Raw genomic sequence first — 25,039 nt, forward strand, 5'->3', positions numbered from 1 at the left:
CTATAAAACCCATTCCGGGGTCTAATTTCCGCTTCTGCTACCCAGCAAAAATATCACACCTCCTCTCCTGAGATGATTTCAACGGTAGTTTTTTTTTTTTTTTTTGCTAAAAGTGACTCTGCTTGTGTTTTCCTCCTTCATCATCCCTTCATCCCTCATTATACGTAAGTTCCTCTTTCCTCAACCTCCCCTTTCATCCTCGTTGGTTCCTCCCACCGGTTTTAGTCGCCCACTGCCCGCATTAATCAGAATCTTATGAAACATGCAGCAGGATAAATGGGTAGTGTGAATTTTATGTTGGTAAGGCTTTGTGTTGGATCAAGACAAATAGAAGTGAAGGAAGATTTATAACCATAATATTTCTACTCCACTTTGGAGGCTATTTAGCCACTTTTAAGTTGTTTTGTTGATCTATAGTAGGGCCGTTCATGGTCGAAAGAGAAAATGGTGGGTTAAGGAAGGCTTACGGTGTTGCTAAGATGCAGTGCAGGGCAAACAGACTAGTGTGTGTGACGTTCTCATTTATGTTTGCCAAATGAATGAGCCTTACAAGATACCATAGTACAGACATCCCGTCCTCGCTCTATCGCAGGTTCTCAAAAATGAAAGAATTAATAAAGGACAGCTGTTTTGTGGTTGACTACGGCCTATTTGTAGTAAAAAAAAAAAAAAAAAGCATATTAAGCAAATGTGATGTATTCTTGACCTTAATTAAGCATTTTCAAGCATAAAAATGACAAAGTGAGCTAAAATACAAAAAATGACAGTTTAAGGTATTAGAGGACGGTAGTGAGTGGTAGTCTACACTGGCCACTCGGTGTCACGAGGAACACGCGCACCAGACTCCATCGCTGCCACCAATTATTGCAGTTTTGAACGAGCTTGCAACAGGCACAATAATAATTGTCATCATCAAAATCCTAATGAAAACACGGGGTACTGCTGTGGGTATACTCCAGCTAAAACTCAACTCTGAATCCCCGACATCACTTCCTGTCCACACGGCCGGAAGACATTTAGGAAAACACACACGAGCTTGAGTTTTATTTATGTGTTATGTGTCATATTGTCTCTGATTTTGTCACCTATATTTGGTAATATGAGTGTAACGCTGACTACAGGGGTGTTGTTTCATGTCTAGAAGGCTCTAATAATGAGCTCTAAAATGATTACATTTACAGCTCCCATGTCGGGAGCTGACTGACAGATCGTTGGCAGAACTCCTGGTTTTATTTTAAGACTTTTGGTCTTTTGTCTAAATCAGGGTTTTTCTAACTTTATTTGGCTCCTCCCCAAAATTCCAAAAGGACACACAAGACATTCATGTACTGTATTACCACCGCACATGACTCAAAACTGACCCCAAAACTGACTGATCCGAGCGACAGGATATAAAAGGATTGCAATGTTACAATTTGAAAGCTGTCTTTCACCTGAAATAAAAAAAAACAAACAGAAATGACAAAAACATTAGCAGGTATTATGTTGTTACGGAGCAACGTCAAACAAATCATCAGTGTAAAGTGATCTTTTTGCGGCTGACACGTTCTCAAATGGCTGCATTAAGGCGGAGGATGCAATTCACCATCAGTATCCACATTTCTACTCACAGCTTACTTGGCGCTTGAAATATCAGCGCTGTTTTCCTTCTCCCGATATGATACTTTTCTTAATGGGTTGCCTCAATTGCTGCCATTAGTTGGAAAGCATGGCACATTTGTCCTGCTGCAGGTGGTCCAATGGAGAGAAATTGTCCACATCCGTCTGGCTGTGGTGCTTTTTCTTCCATTTGCCATGAAAATGACATCAATTTGTGTCTATAGGAGGCACAGCATGGCTTCTGGTTCTCTACCCTTTGTTCTTTCTTGAGCTCAGCCAGGATGAAGGTGATTGTTGGGCTGATGAGGGTCTTGAACTGAACCAGCCCCGGGGGGGAGCTTGCACATTAGCATGAAATACGTTGGGATGGCCAGCCGTCAACTAATTAGAGTGGGTCCAAGAGAGGTGCAGAGGAGGCAAACCAAAATGACTAAATGGAGGTCAGTGTAAAAGGACAAGTGATTGTGTTTGTGACAGATGATGGGTGGGCTGCAGGACAACTGGGAGATTGGGTGCATCTTCAGCATCGTCTTTTGGTTAAAAAAACGTATTCATACACAAGACAAATTTTGTTAAAGCGATTCTGCAGAACTGGACTTGACATAAAAAAGTGTTGAAATACTGTAAGACAAGAGAGAATACTTCCTGGGAAAGTAGCTCTTTTGGACCGCATGGTCATTTATTTATGAACAAGTATATTGCACAATACAGCAGCAACAGAACCGATGTTGTAGTAGCATGAAGGAGCGATCTACTCAAGCCAGCATGAATACTGCTGATGAGTTTATTGTAAACAACAGTACAGCAAATGTAACATGCATGTGTTTCAACTACAGCCTAGGTTCCCCAAGGGGGGTACACATACCCCCAGGGGTACGCCAATTATGATCAAGCGAATAAAAATAACAATTAAAAACAATTAGCACCTAAAACTCACAATTGCCAGCGCGAGAACGGAGCAGAAATCAGACAGAGCATGAAGTTGTCCATCGCTCTGTGTGCATTACATGAACAAACAAGTAAGTTTGGTTATTTTGTGCGTTAAGAGTGTTTCATCTTGAAGATTCCATTTACATTGGTGTCCCAATCCCGTTGGTTGTGTGTGTTTTTTGTATTTCCGATACTGCTGTATCACGATTGTTACACTTGTTGGTGTTGAATGAGCATGCGGACTTTAAACGTAGCCATCGTGAGGGGACAAGAAAAGCAAAGCTCAAATTCAAGCCATTCAAACGGAAGGACGCCAACATCAGTCTGGAATAAAAGAAGCGTAGGATGATTACTGATCTATTTATCAGTGCTCATGTGAAACTTTATCAAAATGTGACCACACCAAATACACATTTTTGCCCGGGAATTACTATAAAATTAATTAACCAATTCATTATGTTCAAGATTTCAAGTTAAAGATAAAATGTTGTGTGTTTTTTAAGTGTGCAGGAGTAAAGCGGTGCGTGGCTTCAGGTCACATGTCTGAAGCGGTACGCGGCCGTAAAAAGTTTGGGAACCACTGAACTGCTCACACATGCAGAGTTGGATAAAGCAGCTGGATGCTGCCTGATTCTTCAAATGTGGCTACTGCCACCTTGTGGATGGAGGAGGTTGCCCACAGCCACAGCTGGTAATGTTTTTTGACCCTGCACAGAGACTAACATACACCCCACGACTGTTGATTAAAAAGAGGGGTTAAGTGGAGCATTTCGAGTGTCAAAAAGTTGTAGGAAAAATAGCATTCAGTGAATTAAAATAGCGTCACAGTAGCGCAGGTTTTCATCATATCACGTTAAGGCAGATGACACCCAGAAGCTCAGAGCTTCTTGTTCTTGTTCCTCTCTGGGGAGACCTGAGCTTTCTGAAGTGAGGCTTGTGTTTTATCTCACTTCACAACAGCAGCCATTTAAATGTAACCACAGCTTTTATGAGCTACTTTCTTTTTGCAACCCGTCTGTTTTGTTGTTTTTTTACGCTTGCCTGAACACTTAATGCTCACATTTAGAAAAGTAGAGCACTTGTTCCTTTCACTTTCCCAAAACGCAGTGATGAAACCCCTTTGCAAACAGTAGAGTAACTTCCTTTACACACGTGTACCTTCTGATAAAGTTTCATCACCCTGAGAACAATTGTGCCCATCTGGTTAAATAAAAGACTTTATTGAAAAGAATAGAAGCAGTACTTTGAGTGTGAGACTGCTTCTTATATCCCTGACAGGTTGAGCGGGTTGGAATGAAGTATAAAAAAAAGAAAAACATTTTAAAAGACTTAAAATGAGGTCCTTTCATGGCGCTGCATTACAATTAAATGTCTGTTATATCCATATAATCCTTGCAAGATTCGAGTTGGACTCATGTTGGGTTTTACATATTCAACATGAGCAGTTTTCAAAATATACACTGACATGCTTAGCTATAAATTCAGCAGGTATGACAAATCACTGGTAAATCATGCTAATCAAAGATCCTCTATATGACAAGAGTGCTCTGCTGTTTTTTAACAGTGAAAAACAGTGCAAAAATGCTAGTCCTCCTAGTCCTCGGGGTACGCAAATTGTCATGGGGGTGCGTGAATAAAAATTAAAAACAGCGTGACTACATTTGTACATCGGCTGCACCGCCTCATCATGTGAACCGTACCTGCACGGTGCAGAAGAAAGGAGACAGACAGGGAGTTGTTTGTTGCCCTGTGTGTGTTATATGAACAAATTAGTATATTTGTATATAATCATTCTTAAATAATTATATTAATCAAATAAACACCTTGCATTTAAACAATAATTACATTCATTTTTACATAACTATAATAAATCTAATAATAATCCATCTGTCCATTTACTATACCGCTGGTCCTCACTAGGGTCGTGGTTAGGCTGGAGCCTATCCCAGCTCTCTTGGTGCAAGAGGCAGAGTAGACCCTGGACTGGTGACCAGCCAGTCAAAGGGCACATACACACTCACACCTATGGACAATTTAGAGTCTCCAATTAACCCAGCATGCAATTCTTTGGAATGTGGGAGGTAGCCGGAGTGCCCGGAGAGAACCCACGCACGCATGGGAAAACATGCAAACTCGATAATAATAATCTACCGTAATTTCTGGACTACTGAGCACACCTGAATATAAGATGCACCTTTCCAATTTAAAGATAAAAAAAGATGTCTACATATATAGGCCACACCTGTCTGTAAGCCGCAGGTGTCCATGTTGTAACATGGAATATTTAGTGCACATATATTTTTTTTTACTTTTAATAAAATAAATATTTTTTTTCTAAACAGTGCATGTAATGCGGCTAGTTAAACAGTAGCCTACCAGAAAAGGCATTCATCGTTGTCTTCATCTTCCTTGTCGGAATTGAACAGCCTCACAATTTCTTCGTCACACAGCTTGTTGTGTTGTCATCTTGCTCTCTCTTTCGTCGTCGCTCTCAGTGTCGCTTTCATGTGGTGGAAAATTAGCCATTGAGCTTGTGCTGTCCTCTTCACCACACAGTAGTCAGAGGCGTCTTTAACTTGCTTTAAAGAAGTGCTTTGTGTTTAAAAGTGATGAGCCAACGAAGGCTCCCTGCCAACACAGCACAAACAGACAGGAGGTCATTAACACAAAGGTCTATCTAACCTTTCTAGGTCTATCTAAGGTCTATCTAACAAGTAAAACCACTGCAACAAGTCACCACAAAAGGAACACACAACACAACTGCATCACAAGGACTACGTGGATATGAAAATAACACATGAGCTTACATGCAAAACTATACCCACATTTACAAGCCGCAAGACATGCTGGGTAGCCTTGTGGTAGCTACTCTTCCCCACACGCTATACAGCCCCCCTGCACGCTACATTAAGCTAATTGAACATGGCGGTGTTGTGTGTGGTGAGCTTTTGGCAAAGGAGAGCACGAAGCCATCAAGCCTCAACATATTTAAGAAATTTGAGTTGGAAAAAGTTCTGCAATTTGGGTCGGCGGTTGTCATTAAGGGGTGGTAGTGGCTCCTGAAACCAAACAAGTTCCACTGTTCTGTATGACAGGAACTGTGCTGTTTATAAGGGCCAACTACAGCAAGTCACAGATGCTCTACTTGACAGGAGCTCTCTGCTATTTTTACGGACCTGCTGCAAATTGCGAGTCAAAGATGCTCTATAATGACAGGGATGCTTTGCTGTTTTTAAGGACCTGCTGCTCAAACATCAGTCAAAGATTGTCTATATGACAGGAACACTGGCCTACTACAAAGCCGCTACACAGCACTCCACTGTTATAAGTTGCGTAAAAGGAAAACTGCACTTTTTCATTTTATTTTGCTCATCATCCACAATCCTTATGTGAAACATGAACACATTTCTTTCCCCTTTATGTGCGTTCTGACGAGACAAAACGAGTTGGTGTGAGCCAGCTAACATTGCACATCATGGGAGGTACCTACAGTATTTCGACTATGAAGCCCTCTAACAAAAACCTCTTACAACGTTTTATTGTTTTATATACATGCTGGGATCATGCATTAACAAGTACATTGACGATAACAAGTAAGACTTACAGTATCTTGCCATATTTTCATGATTTAAAACATTACCGAATCTTCTTTCCTAGGTGCATTGATTTCACACAGCCCATAGGAGCTAACGCTACTTCCGTCAACAACAGCAGCGTAGAAACAGCATAGACGCTTACAATGTCCGCTCTCATTGGGATGGCTGTGTCTTCCAGCTCAAGACTTGTGCTCCAGTCCTCGGGTAAAAAATGCTGACAGCAAATGAGCATCAGGTTGAGCCTTCGTAGCGAAATTGAGAGCCAGTAGTATCCACTCTTCAGTCTGTCTGCAGTGGCTTGTTCCGCCAGATAAATATCGTTTTTCGTGTTAGCTGCTACAATAACAATATCACTGTAGCTTGGTTAATATACAGGTCAGTTATGTAAATGGGACACTGTTGGCGTTTTTTTTTTTTAGGGTTTTTTGTTAGGGCTTTAGTGTCAAAATAGGTACGTCCCATGACGTGCATGAACTGGCTCATACTAACTCCTTTTCTCTCGTTAAAAAGCACAGAAAAGGGAAAGAAATACGGTATGTGTTCATGTTTCACATAAGGATTGTGGATGATTTCTAAAAAAGTGCAGTTTTTCTTGAAGTTGCTCAGGTTAATTGGTTAAAATTGATGAGTTCATTGCGTCTTTTTGTGTCTTTTTTTTCAGGGGCCGAAGGAGCTGTTTTCAGCAAATCCGTGGAGACACCGCACGTCAGAGCCGAGCCGTTCAAAGAGTTGCGGTGAGTCCTCCTGTTAATGTTGCATACATCAATTCCACCTTAAACATGCGTTAAAGTGATTTAGAAAGCCAGCGGATGCGCTAAGTGTCTTCTTCTTCATCGTTAATGATGCATAAACATCCACAGCCTGCAGTAAGCTACATCACTCTTTAACGAGTCAAGGCAGGCTTGTCTCGCGTTTGAGGACTACTACTACTCGGGGTGGTTTTTTTAAGGAGTGAATGGAGTGTCCTCACAAAGCACGTAGGCGAGGACAGATGATGCCGTCGACTCGGTGCTGTCACATGTGATGACAGTCAAGTCAGCATCCAATAATGGTCATGGAAAGACAGGAAATGAGTACAAAAACAGGAGAATTATGGATGGACTGCGGGAAGAAGTTTATTTATCATGACTTACTTGTCTGGAACAGGAAATATTAAAGGGGTAGTTTGGATTTTTTGACATGAAGTGGTTTGACATCTCCATCAGCAGTGGACTACATCAACTAACGGCACCCGTGACCAATACCACTCATCATAAATACATTGAAAAATACACACTTAATCCATCGGTAACATCCGATCTCACTCGTGGATGATCGGTATTGGAATCGGCAGCATAAAAACCTGATCGGAGCATGCCTACTTCGAAGTGTGGTGGAATATTATTCAGTATTTGTTGAAGCAGCCTGTTGAAGCTTGGATCATAGTGCGTATTTTCCTGTCTGCGCTTTTAATATTGCTTGCTGTCTTGTAGGCTTTCTGCGCGTGTAGTGTGTACAAACAAGACGGCGTCAGAGCTGAGGTCTCTGCTGTGGTTGCGCCGCATGACTTCTCTTCCAAAAAAAAAAAGATCTTTATTGTGGCACAGTGAAAATAAAGTCCAACAAGAACATAGCTGGAGACATGAAGAGCGGAGGAAGGCGATGAGCTCGCGAAAAAAGAAGATGAAAGCGTCAGGAAAGAATGGCGAGGGAATAGAGGAGATGACAAATATCTATTATTTCAGAGTTGCGGCGGCTGCCTTTTCATGTCAGAAAGACTTATTATTTTGCAAAGCCCCCCCATCGCGTCAGTGCCGACATGCATCGACAGTCGTCCTCTCTCTCCCAAATCCAAACACGCTGGCAGTGAGCAATCCACTATTCAAATCCTATTTTGGGCTAATATCATATTAAACGCACACAGGTATCTTTCCGAGCTGTCACTTTTACAAGCAGTCACATCCATCTGTGTGGCAAGAGTGTGTCCTTGCATCAGAGTAGCGACTTTGTGGAAGTTAAAATGGCAGCGTGGGCGCGTCGTGATTGATGCCAATCTCCGGCAAAGATAAAAGCAGTATTTATGAGGCAATAAGGTAGAAAGTGACAGTGGTACGGCAAGGGAGGAGGCAATAAAGGAAGTAGGAGTTTTTGTTACTGTTTGTTGTTGTTTCATCCGTCAGTGACACTTTGATAGACTCACGCCCATCCTGTTATGATTGTCCCGGGGGTCCTCCCTTATGGACGCGTTATGTATGATTAAAACTCCACAGACACATAAAAGTGCTCAAAGCAGAACAAAGCGGGGGTTTACATACTTTTAGCGCGCTGTTGGGTGAACCTGATCCCGTTGTAGGCATCTGGTCTGATTTGTTCAAATTTCAAAACAGTTTTCCGTTAGAAAATAATGGAAATCATCTGTTCCCGGGTCAAACTCTACTGGTATTTTTTTATTTATGTAACTTACTTAACCCTTAGGTCAGAGGTGTCCAAAGTGCAGCCTGGGGGCCATTTGCGGCCAGCGGCTGTGTTTTTTTTTTTTTACCTGTGGCACATTCCTAAAATAGAATTTAACATAAAAATAAAAAAAGGGAAAAATGTATGAAGAGAAAAAGGTTGTAGTGTAACAAGAAAAAATTGTAATTTTACGAGAATAACGTCGTAATATTATGAGGAAAAAATAACATCATTTTAGTAGCGTAAAGTTGGAATATTAAAAAATATATCTATATTTTTTAAAGTCATAATATTATGAGAGACAAATGAAACGTCTGAACATTTCCAATAAACAAATTAGGCTTGCTGTTAAAAAAAAATATATATATATATTTTTTAATTTACAGGTTCTTGGTTGGCACGGAACCCAAACACATTCTTGATATTTAGCGAAATTTTTACTTTCAATGTAATCCTGAAAATGCAAATGCAAGACGGCTGGCTGCAGCTTTTCGTCACCAATTTGTACAAAAAGCTGAGCGTTTTTTTAAGACTGCGTAACACAATAGTGGTATGTCTGTTTGTTTTTTTGACGCAAAACTGAGGTCGCAGTTTTATTTCAGTCACGTTAAAATGTAGTTGTTTATACGAGTGCTCGAAATCTCAACATGGGCCAAGAATGGTAGCTTTTTGTTGAATTTGGATTAAGTTAGGACATTTTTTCCAAGGCTAGTTAATCGTTTCACTTACTCTAGCCCAGTGGGATACACTGTGATCATCTATGATTACCTTTCTTCTTCTACTAGTCTTTTCTCAGCAATTGAGATGACGCTGTGTTCTCTGTCCACTCAGCCGTGCTCACAAAAGCCCACTGAAGCAATCCACGGCGTTACAGAGCGATCGAGATTGCCATTTAACCTGTGATTTTTGCCGCACGGCCCATTTCGACTCTCCTGCGCTTATATATTTATAAGCTCAGAGTGTTCTGAGCGTTGTGCTCACAGCGCAGCACAGATCATTTGAGGACACCGCCAAGGACACCGAATGCGAGATGGTTTTTGCAATTTCTATCATGTCGGAGACGTCCAATCATTTCCGTTTTTTTTTTTTCTTTTTTTTTTTGCTTTTGTTTCCCCGAAGGCGAAGATACGAGCAGGAAGCATAGAAAGTTATTAACCTTTGATTCAAGTTGTAGATATGAAGTGTTGCCAGGAAGAAACACAAACCTTATTGATCGCAGAGGGGAAATTAGAAAAAACAACAGCAAAATACTCCTAAAAGGTTGCTTTCATGTGCAAAAGGGGAAATGATGAGGAAAGTTTAGCTCGGAGACTTGTCTGTATTCATCCCTGCACTTAACACGGGATCAATTCTCTCTCTTGTTCTTGAGATTAAAGTGATGTCAATTCTCAGTAAATGTCATGACACAACACTTCTCAACTCCGCTGGCGCTAATAGTTTTTTTTTTTTTTGCTTTGTTTTCTCTCCAGTGGTTAGTGAGAATGCTAATGGATTATTTCGATGCGATGCAAACATGCACAGAGTGAGGCGCTAACATCAATGAGAAAATCGTTGTCACACATGGAGAAAAAACATTACTTCAGCATCTGTAGTGTTCATCGGCATTGAAGTGTAAAAATAAGCTAACCATTGCTAATCTTCATTAAAATCCATAAAACGGTCAGTGTTAACTCTTAACAACAAATAAAGATGTCCCCCTCACATCAGTTTAAAAAAAAAAAATGTTATGTAATGCCCCTTAGGGCTGTCATGTGTTGTGTTCGTGTTTGTGTTGCCGTGAAAGATGTGTTCCGGGGTTGGGGGGCGTGAAAAGGGGAATGGATGGAAAGTGACGAGGGTGAGAATCCGCCATGTTGGCAGTTGTGTGGGTTAGCTCGGCCTTAACAGTCGCCCTTGTTAGAAACTCTTGTGCTGTTGTGGTGATTGTGTGGCTGATGTTCGACTATCCAGTCTGGTTTTATGCCACGCACGGAGCGTTACAGTAACATTTTAACATTCTTAATGGTCATTGAAGTGAAACAATAAGTTGTTAGCACAATACGTTGGACAATAGCCTCACCTCCTAATGACAAATGACAACGACGCTAGAAGTCACATCCGAGATGCGCCTCACAAATGTACGTTTTTAACAAAGTAATGTTTTAAACATTCTTAAGTCTCTCACATTGGCGAGACCATGTCTCTCAGCTGGCCTCGGAACGCCTCATGATCTGGACGAAGCAGCCGGGAAGAGGGGAGCCTGGGCTTCTCGTCTTAGGCTGCTGCACCCGCGATCCGACCCCAGATGAGCAGAAGACAATAGATGGATGGAAGTCATTCAAGTGTAAAAATAAGCTAACCTGTGTGAATAATAATTAAAAGCAAGGTTTCGTTGGAGTTCATGTACACCCACTAAATGTCAAGACACAACACTTGATGTTTTCCCTCCAGCGAAAATGCTAATAGAATATGTTGATGCAAGCACACACAGAGTGAGACAATAAAATAAACGAGCACATTGTCACTCGGTGAGAAAAAACGAGTTCAACTGAAAATCAAACAAGTTGAGTGTGTATTGCATTAATCATTGTAATTAATGCGACTCAAAAGAGGGCACGGCAGAGGGCACAATGGGGTTACGCAAAGAAGATTCATGTTTTAATTTGGCAAGATGCACAGACTGCTAATCAGTCTGGCAACAACTGAGAATAAGTCTGCAAAATAGCCGTAGTGTGTAGCTGTTATTATTGCACAGTGATACAACTCACTGCCAGTCTGCAAATGTCACAATGACAGATAGCTTGTTCTACGTGCAGCATCCGATAATGCGGTTGTAAAAAGTTGGTGATATCCTACAAAGGCGTATTGCTGTTTTGAAGATCTATCCAAACACTGATGAGTTGCTGTTGTTGTTGTTTTTTGTCCTCCAGGCTGGAGTCGCCCACTCGTTCCCTACTAATGGAGGCCCCCAAAGGCATCCAGATCCTGGCCGAAGCCGGAGACATCCAAGCCATCTGCAGGAATGAGCTGCGACTGGAATCCAAGGATGGGGAGGTGAGGTCGGCCGGTGGCACAAACGTGTATCGTTTTCAAAGACCAAGTAGTCGTGAAGTGAAACTATAAACCTAATAATCCACACTACATTGGATGTCTGAGCTAATTTACCGTAAATGCTCCAATTAACGGCTGTCCACTTCATCTACGGTCTTCTACAGTTGACGGCTGAGTGATGTACAAAAGCAAATAAGCACCAGGTCAAAAGTCATTAACTGCTGTTCACAACTGAGTTCACAACAACGAAAGACCGTCAGATAAAGAAACTAAAAATCTCATTGACAGAAAAACAACAGCAACAACAAAACACACACAAACACAAATGAGAGGTGGGTGCGCAACGTGTCGCCACACATTCACCGACACAGAAGGAAGGAAGCACTCGGGCGTGGTTTAAACTTTGCAGTTACACCAGGTCAGATCACAAAAGAAGACTACACGTTGGCTACGGAATTTGCATGCCAAAAAATACACGACCGCGGACAGAAGGCCAAATTATGAAACACGGTCACAGGAATATTAAAAATGTTCAAAGACAACAACACAAACGCGTTATTAAAACAAGTCCCCACAGAAGAACATGCTCAAGACGCTCTTCAAACCGCTAGGCGAAAGCAAAATGACGAGATCAACATGAGAAATTTATACCCACTGCCGACGTCACGGAAAAAAGACACCCCACACACAGGCCACCATTATAACGCAGAGGACAGACGAGGAGAAGACACACATAAAACACACCCTCACAAGCTGCCAATATCTAACCTGGACCATCAGAAAAGGAAAACAAGTACAAAACAAGGTAAAAGAACGAGGAGAAAATCCAAATCAAAAGTGAAACCAAATACAAGGACAGAACCTTATCATACATGATGGAATACCAGAACCAATACAAAGGGTTATGAAAAACACAATAAACAGGACAAGACTGCAAAGGAATATACAAAATCTCGTGCTAGTCATGTAGTAAATCATACGTGGTAGAAACAGTACGGACATTAACAACAAGAAAGAAAGATAATCAGAAAGATAATCATTCTTTCTCATAATCAGAATGTGAGAAAGAGAACAGGAAGACTCACAAGAAGCCAAAAACAAGCAGAACAGGAAACATTAAAATCAGCCATACTGGACCTTGTCAAAGCAATAACAACATCATGGACTGAAAGACTTCCTATGTCCTGGACACCGTTAACTCCATGAGCTGCAGGACGTTAGTGGCGCCACACAGAGCACAGCTGCTTAGACTGCACGGTAGATCAAGCCATCAACTCAGGTAGCTGCTGATTTCTCTCCATGGCCACCACTGTTGTTATGGGTACCGAGTACAGCAGAGGTCATGGGAGGTCACAAGATGGAAGGCTGTTAAATCCAGGCCTTGAACCTCCCTGGCAGACCTGATTTGTCAACTCAACTCAGCCCGTCCTCAAGCTCTTCGCTAGTTTTCTGGATGGACGTCAAATCTTTGAGCCTGCAGTCAAAATACTTCTCGAGGCTCTTAACTGGCTGCTCGTGATGGACGGGCGGCGACTTCAGACAGTGAGAAGCAGAACTTTCCCACTACTTTTCCCTTCTTGAGCACTAGATTCCTTGATTTTACTGGCTGAAAGCTCATCCTTGCCTAAGTGATGAGCTGCTCCAGGCCTTGGAGAATCCTTATACATCCCAGGACAGTCAAGGTGGTGACAGTCAAGTCGTCCATAAAGACTTTTATTGGCGTACTCCTAATTGTGTCCCCAGCACTCCCCCTCTGTTGACATGCTCATGGCAAAGGACAAGTATGACTATTAGAAAGCCATTATATGGCTTATTATGCTTTCTCAAGTCGGTGTTAGTCTGATGTACCTGACCCAACACTGGCTCTAAGCCTGAAACCTTTTAGTAATCCAAAATAAAGGCCTGTGACTTTGCTGGGAACATAATATCGTTGAAGGGCAGAGCTGAAAAAGCTTGTGAGGAATGGAGCATACGCATTGGCAAGGTCCAGCCAGAGTACTGTGAGATCTCATTTCTCTTCACGAGTTGTGTCACCACATCAGTGTTTACCAAACAGCCGGGCTCTCCCACCCTAGAGTAGAGGTTTTCGATGAAGCTGTTCTGTAGAAGGAACTCACTTAGTGAGATGGTTCTAAACTGACTGATATTCACACCTCTTTTGCCCTGCAATTTTTTTCCCCATGCGGCGAAAAGTGTGGAAGGACTTGCGGGCAGGGCTTGTACACGGTGGAGGGTACACCACTGGGGCCCTGGCTGAAGCTGTTCTCCTTGGATGTGGCTCAGGTCTGTGTCAAACTGTGACAGCGGTGCTGAAGGCCACTTGATCTGCTTCTGTTGGACTGTTCCGCAGGGGTTCGGAGGCTTTAGTGCTGGGAGGGGCTGGGCTCTGCGGGCTGATTCCTGGCTGAGCTCACCAGGATCAAATCCTGTAGATTGCTACATGTTCTTCTGTTCCTTGCACTTCATCCTGGCCAGGACGTGTTTTTAGGCCGCACAGGTTCTTGCACACTTTTCTGCTGATGCATCCTGCATTCGCGGTCGAATTTCCATGTGCATAAGTCAATACTGTTATTTGAAACACATCAAGGTAAAACACCATAACCATAAAACAGAAAAAAATATATTTTAAGACAGAGACTTTGCTACACATCCTAAAATGAAGCTATTAATGTACCCATCCGTCTGACAACCACAGACATGGAAGCTGTAAGTTTGGTTATTTGGGGGTTTTTTCAGCAAACTTGCTAACCTAGCATGATGACGCTGTCAAAATGTGGCTGTAATGTTAACACTGGAGCTCACATCGCTGTACTGCTCGTGTTGTTAACGTTTGTTATTACATTTTGGCCCGTCCTTAAAAGAAGCGTTAGTTACCTTACTTTTAATTGGACTAAACAAAGTGAACGTCAAGGTCACCTTTCTGAACGGCTCCCCCCCCCTTGTTATCAGCAGCGGCTCATCTTAACACACAGAACATATTATTATTACTATTATTATTATTTGTGAGAAACTTTTTAAACACTTTCTTCCCCTGCTCTAATCCTGCTGGGCTGATGTGAACAGATCTGACATGACACTACTGGTGCAAGCCAAGAAGGGAAATCCTTTTATCAGCGCAGCCGAGCGTGATGATGAACGCGGGGAGGAGGAGGATGAGGAAGAGTGATGTGATGTGCGGAACGAATCGGCCAACGGGTGGTGGGAAGGAGAGGATGAGCAAGAAGGGAAAATGTAAATAAAGCGACGTTAAAAGACAGAAAGAGGACAGAGGGCGGAGGGGAAATACGAGTCGGGGAAAGTTTGTCAAAGAATGTTTGGGGGGGGGAAAAAGGAGAGATTTCTATTCTTGATTAAGTTTTTTCCAACTATTTTACATATGTCATAACATCATTGCTGCAGCACCTTTCACACAGAGATCCTGCAAAATTGCCACAACAGCCATCAGAGCAGATCCAGCATTAACCACCCGGGGTTAAAATGACCACATCTCGGCGTTGTGGAATAGCCTTTCACACAGGTTGCGTCTTGCCTCTATCGCAGCTCTGATAGCACCTCCACTGGCAGCTTGACTTCCTTCCCCATTGAGGCGCTTCTGACCTCCAAAGAAAGAAAATTGCCAGATCCGCTTCACTCTCTATCACTCTCTGAATGTTTTGAACTTCTGTTTCCATGCCAGCGTCAGATTGAGCAGAAAGGGTAAGGTAGGGATGTCCAAACTTTTTCCACCGAGGGCCGCATACTGAAAATTGAAGGATGCATGGGGCCACTTTGATGTTATTATGTATTTTTTTAATTTTGTAAAAAGGCTTTAAAAAATCTGTACATATATTTAAAGTAGGGCTGTCAAATGCACTTTTTTTAACAGATTAATCACGGTTTTCAAATTAATCATGGTTAATCACCCTTTGCAACCATATATGGTATATATTTATTGAAAGAAAGATTAATGACAGGGCATGATTATATATATTTGAGTGTATTAACAGCTCCAAATAAACTGAAGATTAAACAAAAAGATAGCACACGTCTCAAAGTCAAGTTTCTTTCATTGTAGCAGAACATTTGAATCAGACTCTATCAGTGTTATTATGAGCAATGAGGAGTTGTGTTCAAAGGCATCGCATCATTTAAGTTGAATTCACATGTTTTGAGTGAATTTGCTGGAATTTCCGAGCATAATTAAATGCAGAAAATTCTACTTCCACATTAAGAGTTACAAAGTAAGTGATAAGAATATCCACTCAGTTTATTTAGACCCCACATACACACATAATAAAGATGTTGTTGTGATGTTCCGAGTGCCACCTTGCGGTCGTCTAGTGACAAAGAGGAAGTGTCGTTCCGATGACAAAGGGACAAGAGACGTGTTTGTGAGTTGGAGATACACATATAGCGTTGCAACTGCACTGCTATTGATGTGTGCAGGTCTAAATAAAGTTATAAAGGAGCGTCACACAGCGTCAGACTCTGTGTGACTGTGTGGGGACGGGACATTGTGCCGCCGTCTGTCGTGATAACAGCGAGGCCTGGCTTGCCATGATGCGTATGCTTTAATTACACGAATAAAATGTAAGATAAAGGTAAGTGGTTTTTCACTTGTGTAGCGCTTTTCCACCTCAAAGTGCTTTGACCAACTGATGACACAGCATCAGGAGCACCCGGGGGTTCAGTATCTTGCCCAAGGATACTTTGATACGATCACAGGAGGACAGAGGATGGAACCCGCAACCTTCAGGTTGGGAGACAACCGCTCTACTAGCTGAGCCATGCCGCCCTACGTGTAATTGATCAATGAAATAAAGTAGTTACCGCCCTTAACGCTCTATTTTTGACAGCCCTAATTTAAAAGCAAAGCTTTGGTTTATTATTAGTTATCAGTATTAACATTTCAGCTTTTCCTCTGTACATTTTGCCTTTTTGTTCTATTTTCCCCATTTATACTGTTTTTTTGGTTTACTTTTATTTCTACAATGTGCCGCGGGCCAACAGAAAACAAGCTGCAGGCCACTTATGGCCCCCGCACAGCACTTTGGACACCCCTCGGATAAGGGTTCTATATCCCATAGCTGGCCTGTATGATTTGCAGCCAAGTAGTGCACTTCATTTTGCCTCAAGTGCATCGATGGAGCTATAATCAATTCCACAGCGTTAGCACTAGGCTGATTATAATGGGCACAGCTACTAAGTAGAGGGGTGCTGCGACTTGGAGTTGGCTCCCTGAATAAAAACAGGGGGAAAAAAATGAAGCCGTAAATGACCAAAATTGCTTCTGTATGCTGCTATTACAATGATTTCCAGAAATTGTAGCAAATGTGAGTTTCAATATGGAGTCACTTCACATTCCGGGCAGTCCTGCAGAGTGGAGTCTCTGTGCGAGCAAGTTGAAAGTAATGAGAGGTAGATGTCCTGTGGAGAAAAATAAAAATGAAGAGAGCGCTGCGTGGGGGAGGCCGGCACACTTGCTTGGAGAGCAATTAAGAGTGAAGAGTTGAGATTCAGCAACAGGGTTGTCTGAGGTTACCACATTGGTGATGATGATGATGGCGGGAGTTTGGAAAGAAGACGTGTCTGTAATTATTTGTAGCTTTTCACAGTTGTATGCTTCTTAATTGCTTTAAAACACTATCATCCATTCATTGAAGCAATGCCTTTTCCCTATGTGAGCTAGTTTCAATAATCATAATCAAGGCGCCACCTGCCAGTTATCCATGATAACCACCACCTTGCATTTGGGGCGTAGCTATTTGTTTTAATAATGATTCCATTCAGATCGTGATTCATGGCTGCCGATACGATTCAAGGACGATATTGGTTCATTTAGAACAACACGATCCGAAACGATTCAGTAACTTTAAATCGATTCAGTAACTTTTTAGCCAAAAAATCAGCCAGTGTGAGTGTGAAATAAATACCTGGATAGTGGACAATGCAGGTGAAGTTTCCTAGATTCGTTACACTGTAAGGACATGGAGTATAAATTATTAATAATGCTGACATACTTAAGAATAAACTATCAGCGAGTGCAAAGCATTAGTTGAAAATGCAATACAAAATCAGGATGAACAGAGGTTGGTATAGCTTGATTCATGATTCACTTGAACTAGTGCAATCCAAACCTACACTTTGTACCCAAAGGTAAGGGACATTGTGCAAATACATTCCTCAGCAAATGACTGCGGTATCGTATCTTCTTAACTGAGGCTTAATAGCAAACATAAATGACCTGTCACGCCGACTAACACACGGGGCGTGACAAATCTGATCCTTAAAAAGTCAAATGCGATCTAATTAAGGTGTTAACATGCATTTTAAAAAGCTGCTTTCAATCACATTCATGCAATAATTACTTTTTTGGAGTGCATGCAAAACAAACTGCCTCATGCACGGGCACATGCGCAATTTAGCGTCATATAATAAACGTGAACGCTCCTCCCACCGGTTATTAATCCGAACCACGACCTTGCACAATAGAAATAACCACAACTTGTGAAATGATCTGAAAAGTCAGCATACGGTATTAACCATACGGTATATATAACATACAGTATACAATATACACAGCCGTCCCTTGTTTATCACGGTCAATTGGTTCCAGAAGTGAAGCAGGATTCAACATTAATAAATGGAATATTTTCATAGTTAGACCAGCAAACCAGTTAATGACTTTCTAAATACAGTGTTTACCATTATTAGAGCCTTGTAGACATGAAATAACACCCCTACAGTCACCTTTACGCTCCTATTATTCTTTGTTTACACCACTTTGCTAATGCGCAGGCTACTGGACCACTGCGGGGACATAAGAGCTACTTTAACTACGGTAGCCTCTGAGTTATTTGTTCTAAACTTAAGAAAGTGTGGAGAGTAGTACAGTAGTAGTACACTTAAAAAAGTGGAGAAGAAGTACAAATTAGGAAGCCAAAAACGTACCACTTCCACAGAAAATGGGAGGATACATTTTTCGACTCTATCATGTGGGATATGCAATGATTGACTCCATGCAGTGTGAAGGTAATGTAATCTATGCCTCATCAATGTAACATTACTGATGCCTAGTGACCAGAATACTACATATGACCTCCATCCATCCATACACCTTCTATGCCGCTCATCCTCACTAGGCTCGTGGGTATGCTGGAGCCTATCCCAGCTGACTTCGGGCGAGAGGCGGGTTACACCCTGGACCGATCTCGGTTAATGATAACCACCGACTTACATCATAGAAATAAACAGAAAGAAATCATCAACCATGCCAAAGGCTACGTGCGCAACATGCAGCACTTGGCATAGAATGAACGCAGATCGCTTCTCCCCTTCTAGATCTCTCTGGACGCTCGCAGGATTCGCCTGATGCGACTGCCCGAGGGAAAAGCCTCATCCGGCAGCTCCTCGTCCTCCGGCACCAGGCAGATGGTCTACGAGGTCTGCGTTTGCCCCAACGGGAGACTTTACCTCTCACAGGCCGGGACGGGGTCCACCTGCCAAATCAGCGACAGCGTCTGCCTCTAGGACTGAACCCTCAGCCAATTAGGAACACTCGCAGGTATCCCCCAATTGAGACTGATTCACAACAGACATGGAAGCATGAACAGTCACTCGGACTCGTATTTTTGTAAAAAAAAAAAAAAACAGAGTGGAGAAGCCTCTGGACACTGTATTTATTACGTCGTACTACGTCGCTTTCTACATGGAGAACAGTTGTTTTCAATTCAATCCACTAGATTAACTGATACTTTTTTTTTTTTTATGATCCCAAAGGAGCCTCTTATCTCCACACTATTGGGAATATCAACGGGGGCTCCGGAGTATTGATTTTAACGGCGCGATCCAAACTGCCACACTTCTTCATTGTGACACACTGATCCAGTACCAGAAAACCACTAGGGTGATCACCCACGCCAACAGCCCACTCCCACTCCTGTTTTTGACCACTCATCTTCACTTTTTGCCCCTTTTGTAAGGATTTACCACCATGTGAACTACTCTGCAAAGTATGTGTCAACATGGCATCCCAGATCAATGGTTCTCAAACTTCCCAAACGCCATCTACAAACCTCCAAAACGTTTTGCTTTGTAAGTAACACAGTTTTTGCTACCGTTTTCCGCTTGCCGTCACGATTTAGCTTCAAACGTGTGGTTTGTAGTCGCTGCTAATCGGCTTATGAAATGCCTTTGTCGTTTTGCAGTAGGTCCTTTGATCTTTGACTAGCGGTGGATTCTGAAAAACAGCGGCGCTCTCCTGTCATACGGAAGATCTCTTCCTAGCATTTTTGCAGTAGGTCCTGAAAAAACACCAGCGCTGTCCTGTCAAATATAGGATCGTTGACTAAAAAAAAAACAGCAAAGCGCTCCCGTCGTATAGAGGATCTTTGAATAGCAGTAGATCCTTAAAAACAGCACAGCTCTCTTGTCACGCTGAGTATTTTTTACTCGCGTTTTTGCAGTAGTTCCTTAAAAACAGCGGAAGTCTCATGTCATATAAACGATCGTTGACTCGCATTTTTTTTTCCAGTAGCCCCTTAAAAATCAAATAAATGCCATACCTCATGTAGAGGTGTCCTATTGACTCTTTGTGTTAATTAATTAGTATTTGTACAAGTATTCCATCTGTACATGTCTTTAATCTAATATTATCTGATGTTGCCACTAGAGTACCACTAGATGGAGCCTGCGTACCACCAGCGGTACTCATACCACAGTTTGAGAATCATTGACCGAAAAGTAGATGAAGGAATATTTTTCATTGAAACATTCAGTGCCGTTTAATAGCTGCAAGGTTGTTGTTTGTCGTTCAAGAATTTCAATTGAAGTTGCAGATGGACGCTGGCGTGCCCAACGAACGTTCCAGGGAATTACCAGTGCTCAACTACATTTCCAGCCAAATGCTGTTTTTGTTTTTTTTACCGGTCATATTCAACATAAACTACATCCTGCTCTGTGGTCACCCTACTTGTTTCTTGCACTGGGAAGCCATTTTTTACAAAGAAAGTGAGGAAGAACTACAAAAAAAACGAAAAAAACAAATGCGAGAGCCACTCTGTTGAAAGAGGGGGAACTGTGCCTGTGCCTTACGTTGACGCACTTGTGGCAAAAAGAAGAAGCACATCACCTCCACTTTCTTTTGGCATCGACATGACCTCCACTTTTTCTTTCTTCTGTTTGCCTTTTGCTGCCTGTCTGAATGCAAAGACCTCCTCTTCGTTTTTACTAATTAAATGTCAACACGGGACCCAAAAAAGTCACCTAACCTTACTTCAAGCCTGCCAGCTCGCCGTATTGTGGCCTCTCCTCTAATAGACACCGTGTCTCCATTAATTGAACAAATAAACACCGCACCTCAAATAGAAAGCCTTAAAGGAATACTGCACTTTTTGTTTTTTATTTTACCCATCATCCACAACCCTTATGAGACCTGAACACACGTCTTTCTCTTTTCTGTGCGTTCTATGTCGAGGCAAACCGCAAGCACGAGGCAACTAGTGATGCAATGTAATGGGATTCACCTGTAAAACCCTCTAAAAACTCCCCAAATTGTATATACAAGCGTTTGATATACATGCTTTGACCATGTAGTAACAGGCACATTCATGATAACATGCAATACTTACAGTATTTTGGTCATTTTAAGCATTACTGGAACTTCCTTCCTGGGCCCACTGATTCCATAGAGTCCATAGCGACGGACGCTACTTCCGTCAACAGCAGCAACATGGAGAGAGCGTTTGCTAGCACTAATCCTGGCAGACTTCGTGAGAGCCGTCGACAGGTACTTTTTACTTTTCCACCCCCCAGGCAGAGAATTAACCTTGCTGGGTGCTTAGATCCAGCTATAGTGAAACACTGAGCTATTCTCATGGTGTTAGCATGTAGCACTGGTGTGAAACGTTTCATTGACAGCATAAAAGCGTAGCGAGTGTCCGCTCTCACTGAGATGCCGACTGATGGCATGGCTGTTTCTTTCAGCACGAGACTTGTGCTCCCCGCTGAGACGGTGAAGTCAATTCAAACCCACAAGTTATGCAGCAACTCCAGCAGCTACCGATACCACTCGGTAGCGGCGTGAGGCCGCCATGTCACTACGCCAGAAAAGTAGTTCCTACAATAACAATGCTGCCGTAGCTTGGTTGATATGCAGGTCGCGTTATGTAACTGGAACACGGTTGGCGTTTTTTGGAGTTGTTTTAGAGGGCTTTATAGGCGCAATATGTGCTTCCCATTGCTAGCTACCTCATGCTAGCTGTTTTTCTCTCTTTAGAATGCACAGAAAAGAGAAAAAGTGCAGTTTTCAACAATACACTCCAGTCATATACCGTCCAGCAGTGGTTCTTAACTGGTTTGGCCGTGGGACCCACCATCACTTCTTAATGACAAGCGGCGACCCGAAATGTTGACATTTTTCACCTCAAATATACTTAATGAAAAGAATTAGGAATTTGAATTTGAATTTGAATTTGAATTTGAGGCTGTGCAACGTGTGCTCTTGTGCGCTGTGTAGCGTGCGGGGAAGTGTAGCTACAGCGAGGTTACCCAGCATGCCTTGCGGGTTGTAGCAGCGGGTGTAGTTTTGCATGTATGTAAGCGTGTAAGTGTTATTTGGCTCCCCGCACAGTGTGTGGCGCAGTTGTGTTGTGTGTCCCTTTTGTGTTGACTTGTTGTGTCGGTTTTGTTCGCACCACGAGCTATGTAGGTGTTTGCGTTGATGACCTCCTGCCCGTTTGTGCTGCGTTGGCATGGAGTAATCGCTGACTGATTGCTGCAAATAAAGAGCACTTCCTTAAAGTTCCCTCTTTGCTGTCCGATTCAAGCTCGCCACAATGTACTAACAGGTTTTGTTTCAAATAGCACTACAGAGAGTTGTCGCCACTTTAAGGGGTATTAATAGACAAAACCTTCTGCAAAAAAAAATTCCCTCCATTAAAAAAATGAAAAAAAACTGCCCAGGCAAGGACCTGCGAGCCACCAGTTGAGAATCACTGCTGTAGAGGATCTTTGACGAGTGTTTTTGCAGTAGGCCTTTAAAACAGCAGAGTTCTCCTGTCACATGGAGGATCTTTTGACTGGCGTTTTTGCAATTGGGTGCTTAAAAAAGCAGAGCACTCCTGTCATACAGGAAAAGATCTTCGAGTTGCATTAGGTCCCTCATTTTATATTTATGATTTTTGACGAGCGTTTTTGCAGCAGTTCCTTAAAAACAGCAACGCGCCCACTTAAATAAATGCCATACCTCAAATGGTTTTTATTCTTTAGGCAAACGAAGTCACGCGTCATGCGAAGTCATGCTGACGTTGTCCCTCGCTTGTCAATGCTAACCGAGGTCTTTGCATTCACTCCTTACCAACGTGTGCTGAGTGTTCAACTGTGTGCTAATTTGAGCTTGGCTTTTCCTTTCTGCCGGTTGTGTGACGAGCAAAAAAAAAAACAAAAACAAAAAAACACAGAGAAAGTGACACACGGGGTTGTCAAGAGACTTTTAATTTATACATTTAATTTATTAGGGCCCAGCTGGTGTAAGGGTCCTATTGTAATCGCTGTGTTTATTATTATATTTTTAGTATTATACGCCAAAAGAATATTCTATTTTTTTTTTAGTTAAGTGTTAAACACTTTTTTTGCACAATGTTTGCCCATGAAGTAATTTTCCTTTAATTTTAGCTTTTTTAAGCAGAATATTAACATTTCTTTACATTTCATTTCTGTTTAAGGAAAACTACACTTTTTTGGAAATGTTGCCCATCATCCGCAATCCTTATGTGAGACTTGAACACACGTCTTCCTCTTTTCTGTGAGTTCTGTTTTTTTTTGTTGTTTGTTTGTTTTTTACAGCGACATTGATATTAACATTCTTACGCCAAATAACTACCTTATTGGCGTAGTGACACCTCACAACACTACACCGGCTAGCTACTAGCCGGCTAGCAACTAGCTTCACCACACACTGGCTCGTAGCGCCGCGCTCACATTGACGACCGAAAGGTAACGCTACATATTGGAGCTTCCGCCGCTGCTGCTGTGTTTTTAGTTTTGGAGTTTGGAAAAGTTAATGCTAGGTGTCGCGTTCATTTCTACGTGAAATCAATGCGCCCAGGAAGGAAGTTACGGTAATGCTGTAAAAATACTGTAAGTATTACATGTTATCATGAATGTACCTGTTACTACCTGGTCACAGCATGGATATAAAGCCATTAAACGTTGTTGGACGTGTTTTAGCAGCGGGCTTTGTAGGCGGAATAGGTGTGTCCCATTACATGCATTAATTAGCTGCCTCTTTGTAGCAGTTTTTATATTTATAGAATGCGCAGTAAAGACAAAGACGTGTGTTCATGTCTCACATAAGGATTGTGGATGATGGGCAAAGTTCCAAAAAGAGTGCAGTTTACCTTTAAAATGTATTAGCAGGCAGCTAGCTTCAGCTAATATTGTCCACCATTAACACTGTATGTGTTTAAATTGGCATACAGTTGCATGGAAATGAAGGAAATATGTCGTAAGTGAATTAAAAAAGAAAAAACACACGGTTATTTGGCCTTCAACTTATAAAGTGTCTCTTGCAGCCCCGTGAATGCGCCTTTCCTGTCTTGTTTCTGCCATTGAACTTTTTCTTCGATTGCCATTCATGGAGTTTTTCAATGGTGCCAAAATAAATGAAAAAAAAAAAGGCGTTCAAACTCTGTGCAGTCATTTTGCTTTCGGTGCACGCACAATGCAGGAAATACGTGGCTTCGCGAGACGGCTTCCATCAAGGTGAGTTACTGATTGTTACTTCTCATTAGAAAGCTAAAAGCAAGGCCTTTGTGATGCTTTTTCATACTTCATGATCGTTGTGTTTCTGTGCAGCAATAACGGCTGCAGCTGAAACACAGCAACATAAAAAACACTCGCTTTTAATTACAACAAACCTCATTCACTTCTGACAATAAAACACATCAAAACAAAGACAACACATTTTAAATCAATCACATGATGTTTTAGACCACCAGCAGATAGAATGTTGTAAATATTTTAATAAGAGCTTCACGTTTGAAGTCATTAAAACACGCAACACAAAAACATATGGAGGATCTTTGACTGAACGTTTTTGCAGTACAGTCGTCCCTCGAATTATGTGTTCTCACTCTCACAGTTCTTCAAAAATATATTCATGTATAAATCATGCTGTTTTGTGTTTGAATGCGGTCTATTAGTAAAAACATCAGCATATTTAAGCAAATTTTATGGGGTTTTTTTGGCTAAATTAAGCATTTTCAAGCATAAAAATGGCAAAATGAACTAAAATACAAATGTAAGGCATTCAGAAGACGCATTCAGACGCTGTGCATGATATGTAGTATTATACACCGATCACTAGGTGTCAGTAACGTTACTGTAATGTTCGGTGAGACACACAAATGGCAGACTTGATCGCTGGAACAACAGGCTTTTATTGCAGGTGTGAATTATCTATTGTATAACTT

The 25,039-nt window shown here is 41.9% G+C and overlaps 1 protein-coding gene across 9 annotated transcripts in view; it reads left to right on the forward strand.

Moving 5' to 3' along the window:
* Window positions 1–24,760, forward strand: part of sgcd (sarcoglycan, delta (dystrophin-associated glycoprotein)) — a 208,274-nt gene extending 183,514 nt beyond the window's left edge. For all 9 annotated transcript variants that reach the window (XM_054756133.1, XM_054756141.1, XM_054756134.1 and 6 more), the window contains 3 exons: window positions 6,787–6,859; window positions 11,468–11,591; window positions 18,909–24,760. In XM_054756133.1, the coding sequence (XP_054612108.1) occupies window positions 6,787–6,859; window positions 11,468–11,591; window positions 18,909–19,097 (386 nt within the window). In that variant the 3' untranslated portion in view covers window positions 19,098–24,760. The remainder of the gene's footprint in view (window positions 1–6,786; window positions 6,860–11,467; window positions 11,592–18,908) is intronic.
* Window positions 24,761–25,039: the final 279 nt, after the last annotated feature.

The sequence above is a fragment of the Dunckerocampus dactyliophorus genome, chromosome 16 (genome assembly GCF_027744805.1).
Source record: "Dunckerocampus dactyliophorus isolate RoL2022-P2 chromosome 16, RoL_Ddac_1.1, whole genome shotgun sequence".
Taxonomy (NCBI): domain Eukaryota; kingdom Metazoa; phylum Chordata; class Actinopteri; order Syngnathiformes; family Syngnathidae; genus Dunckerocampus; species Dunckerocampus dactyliophorus.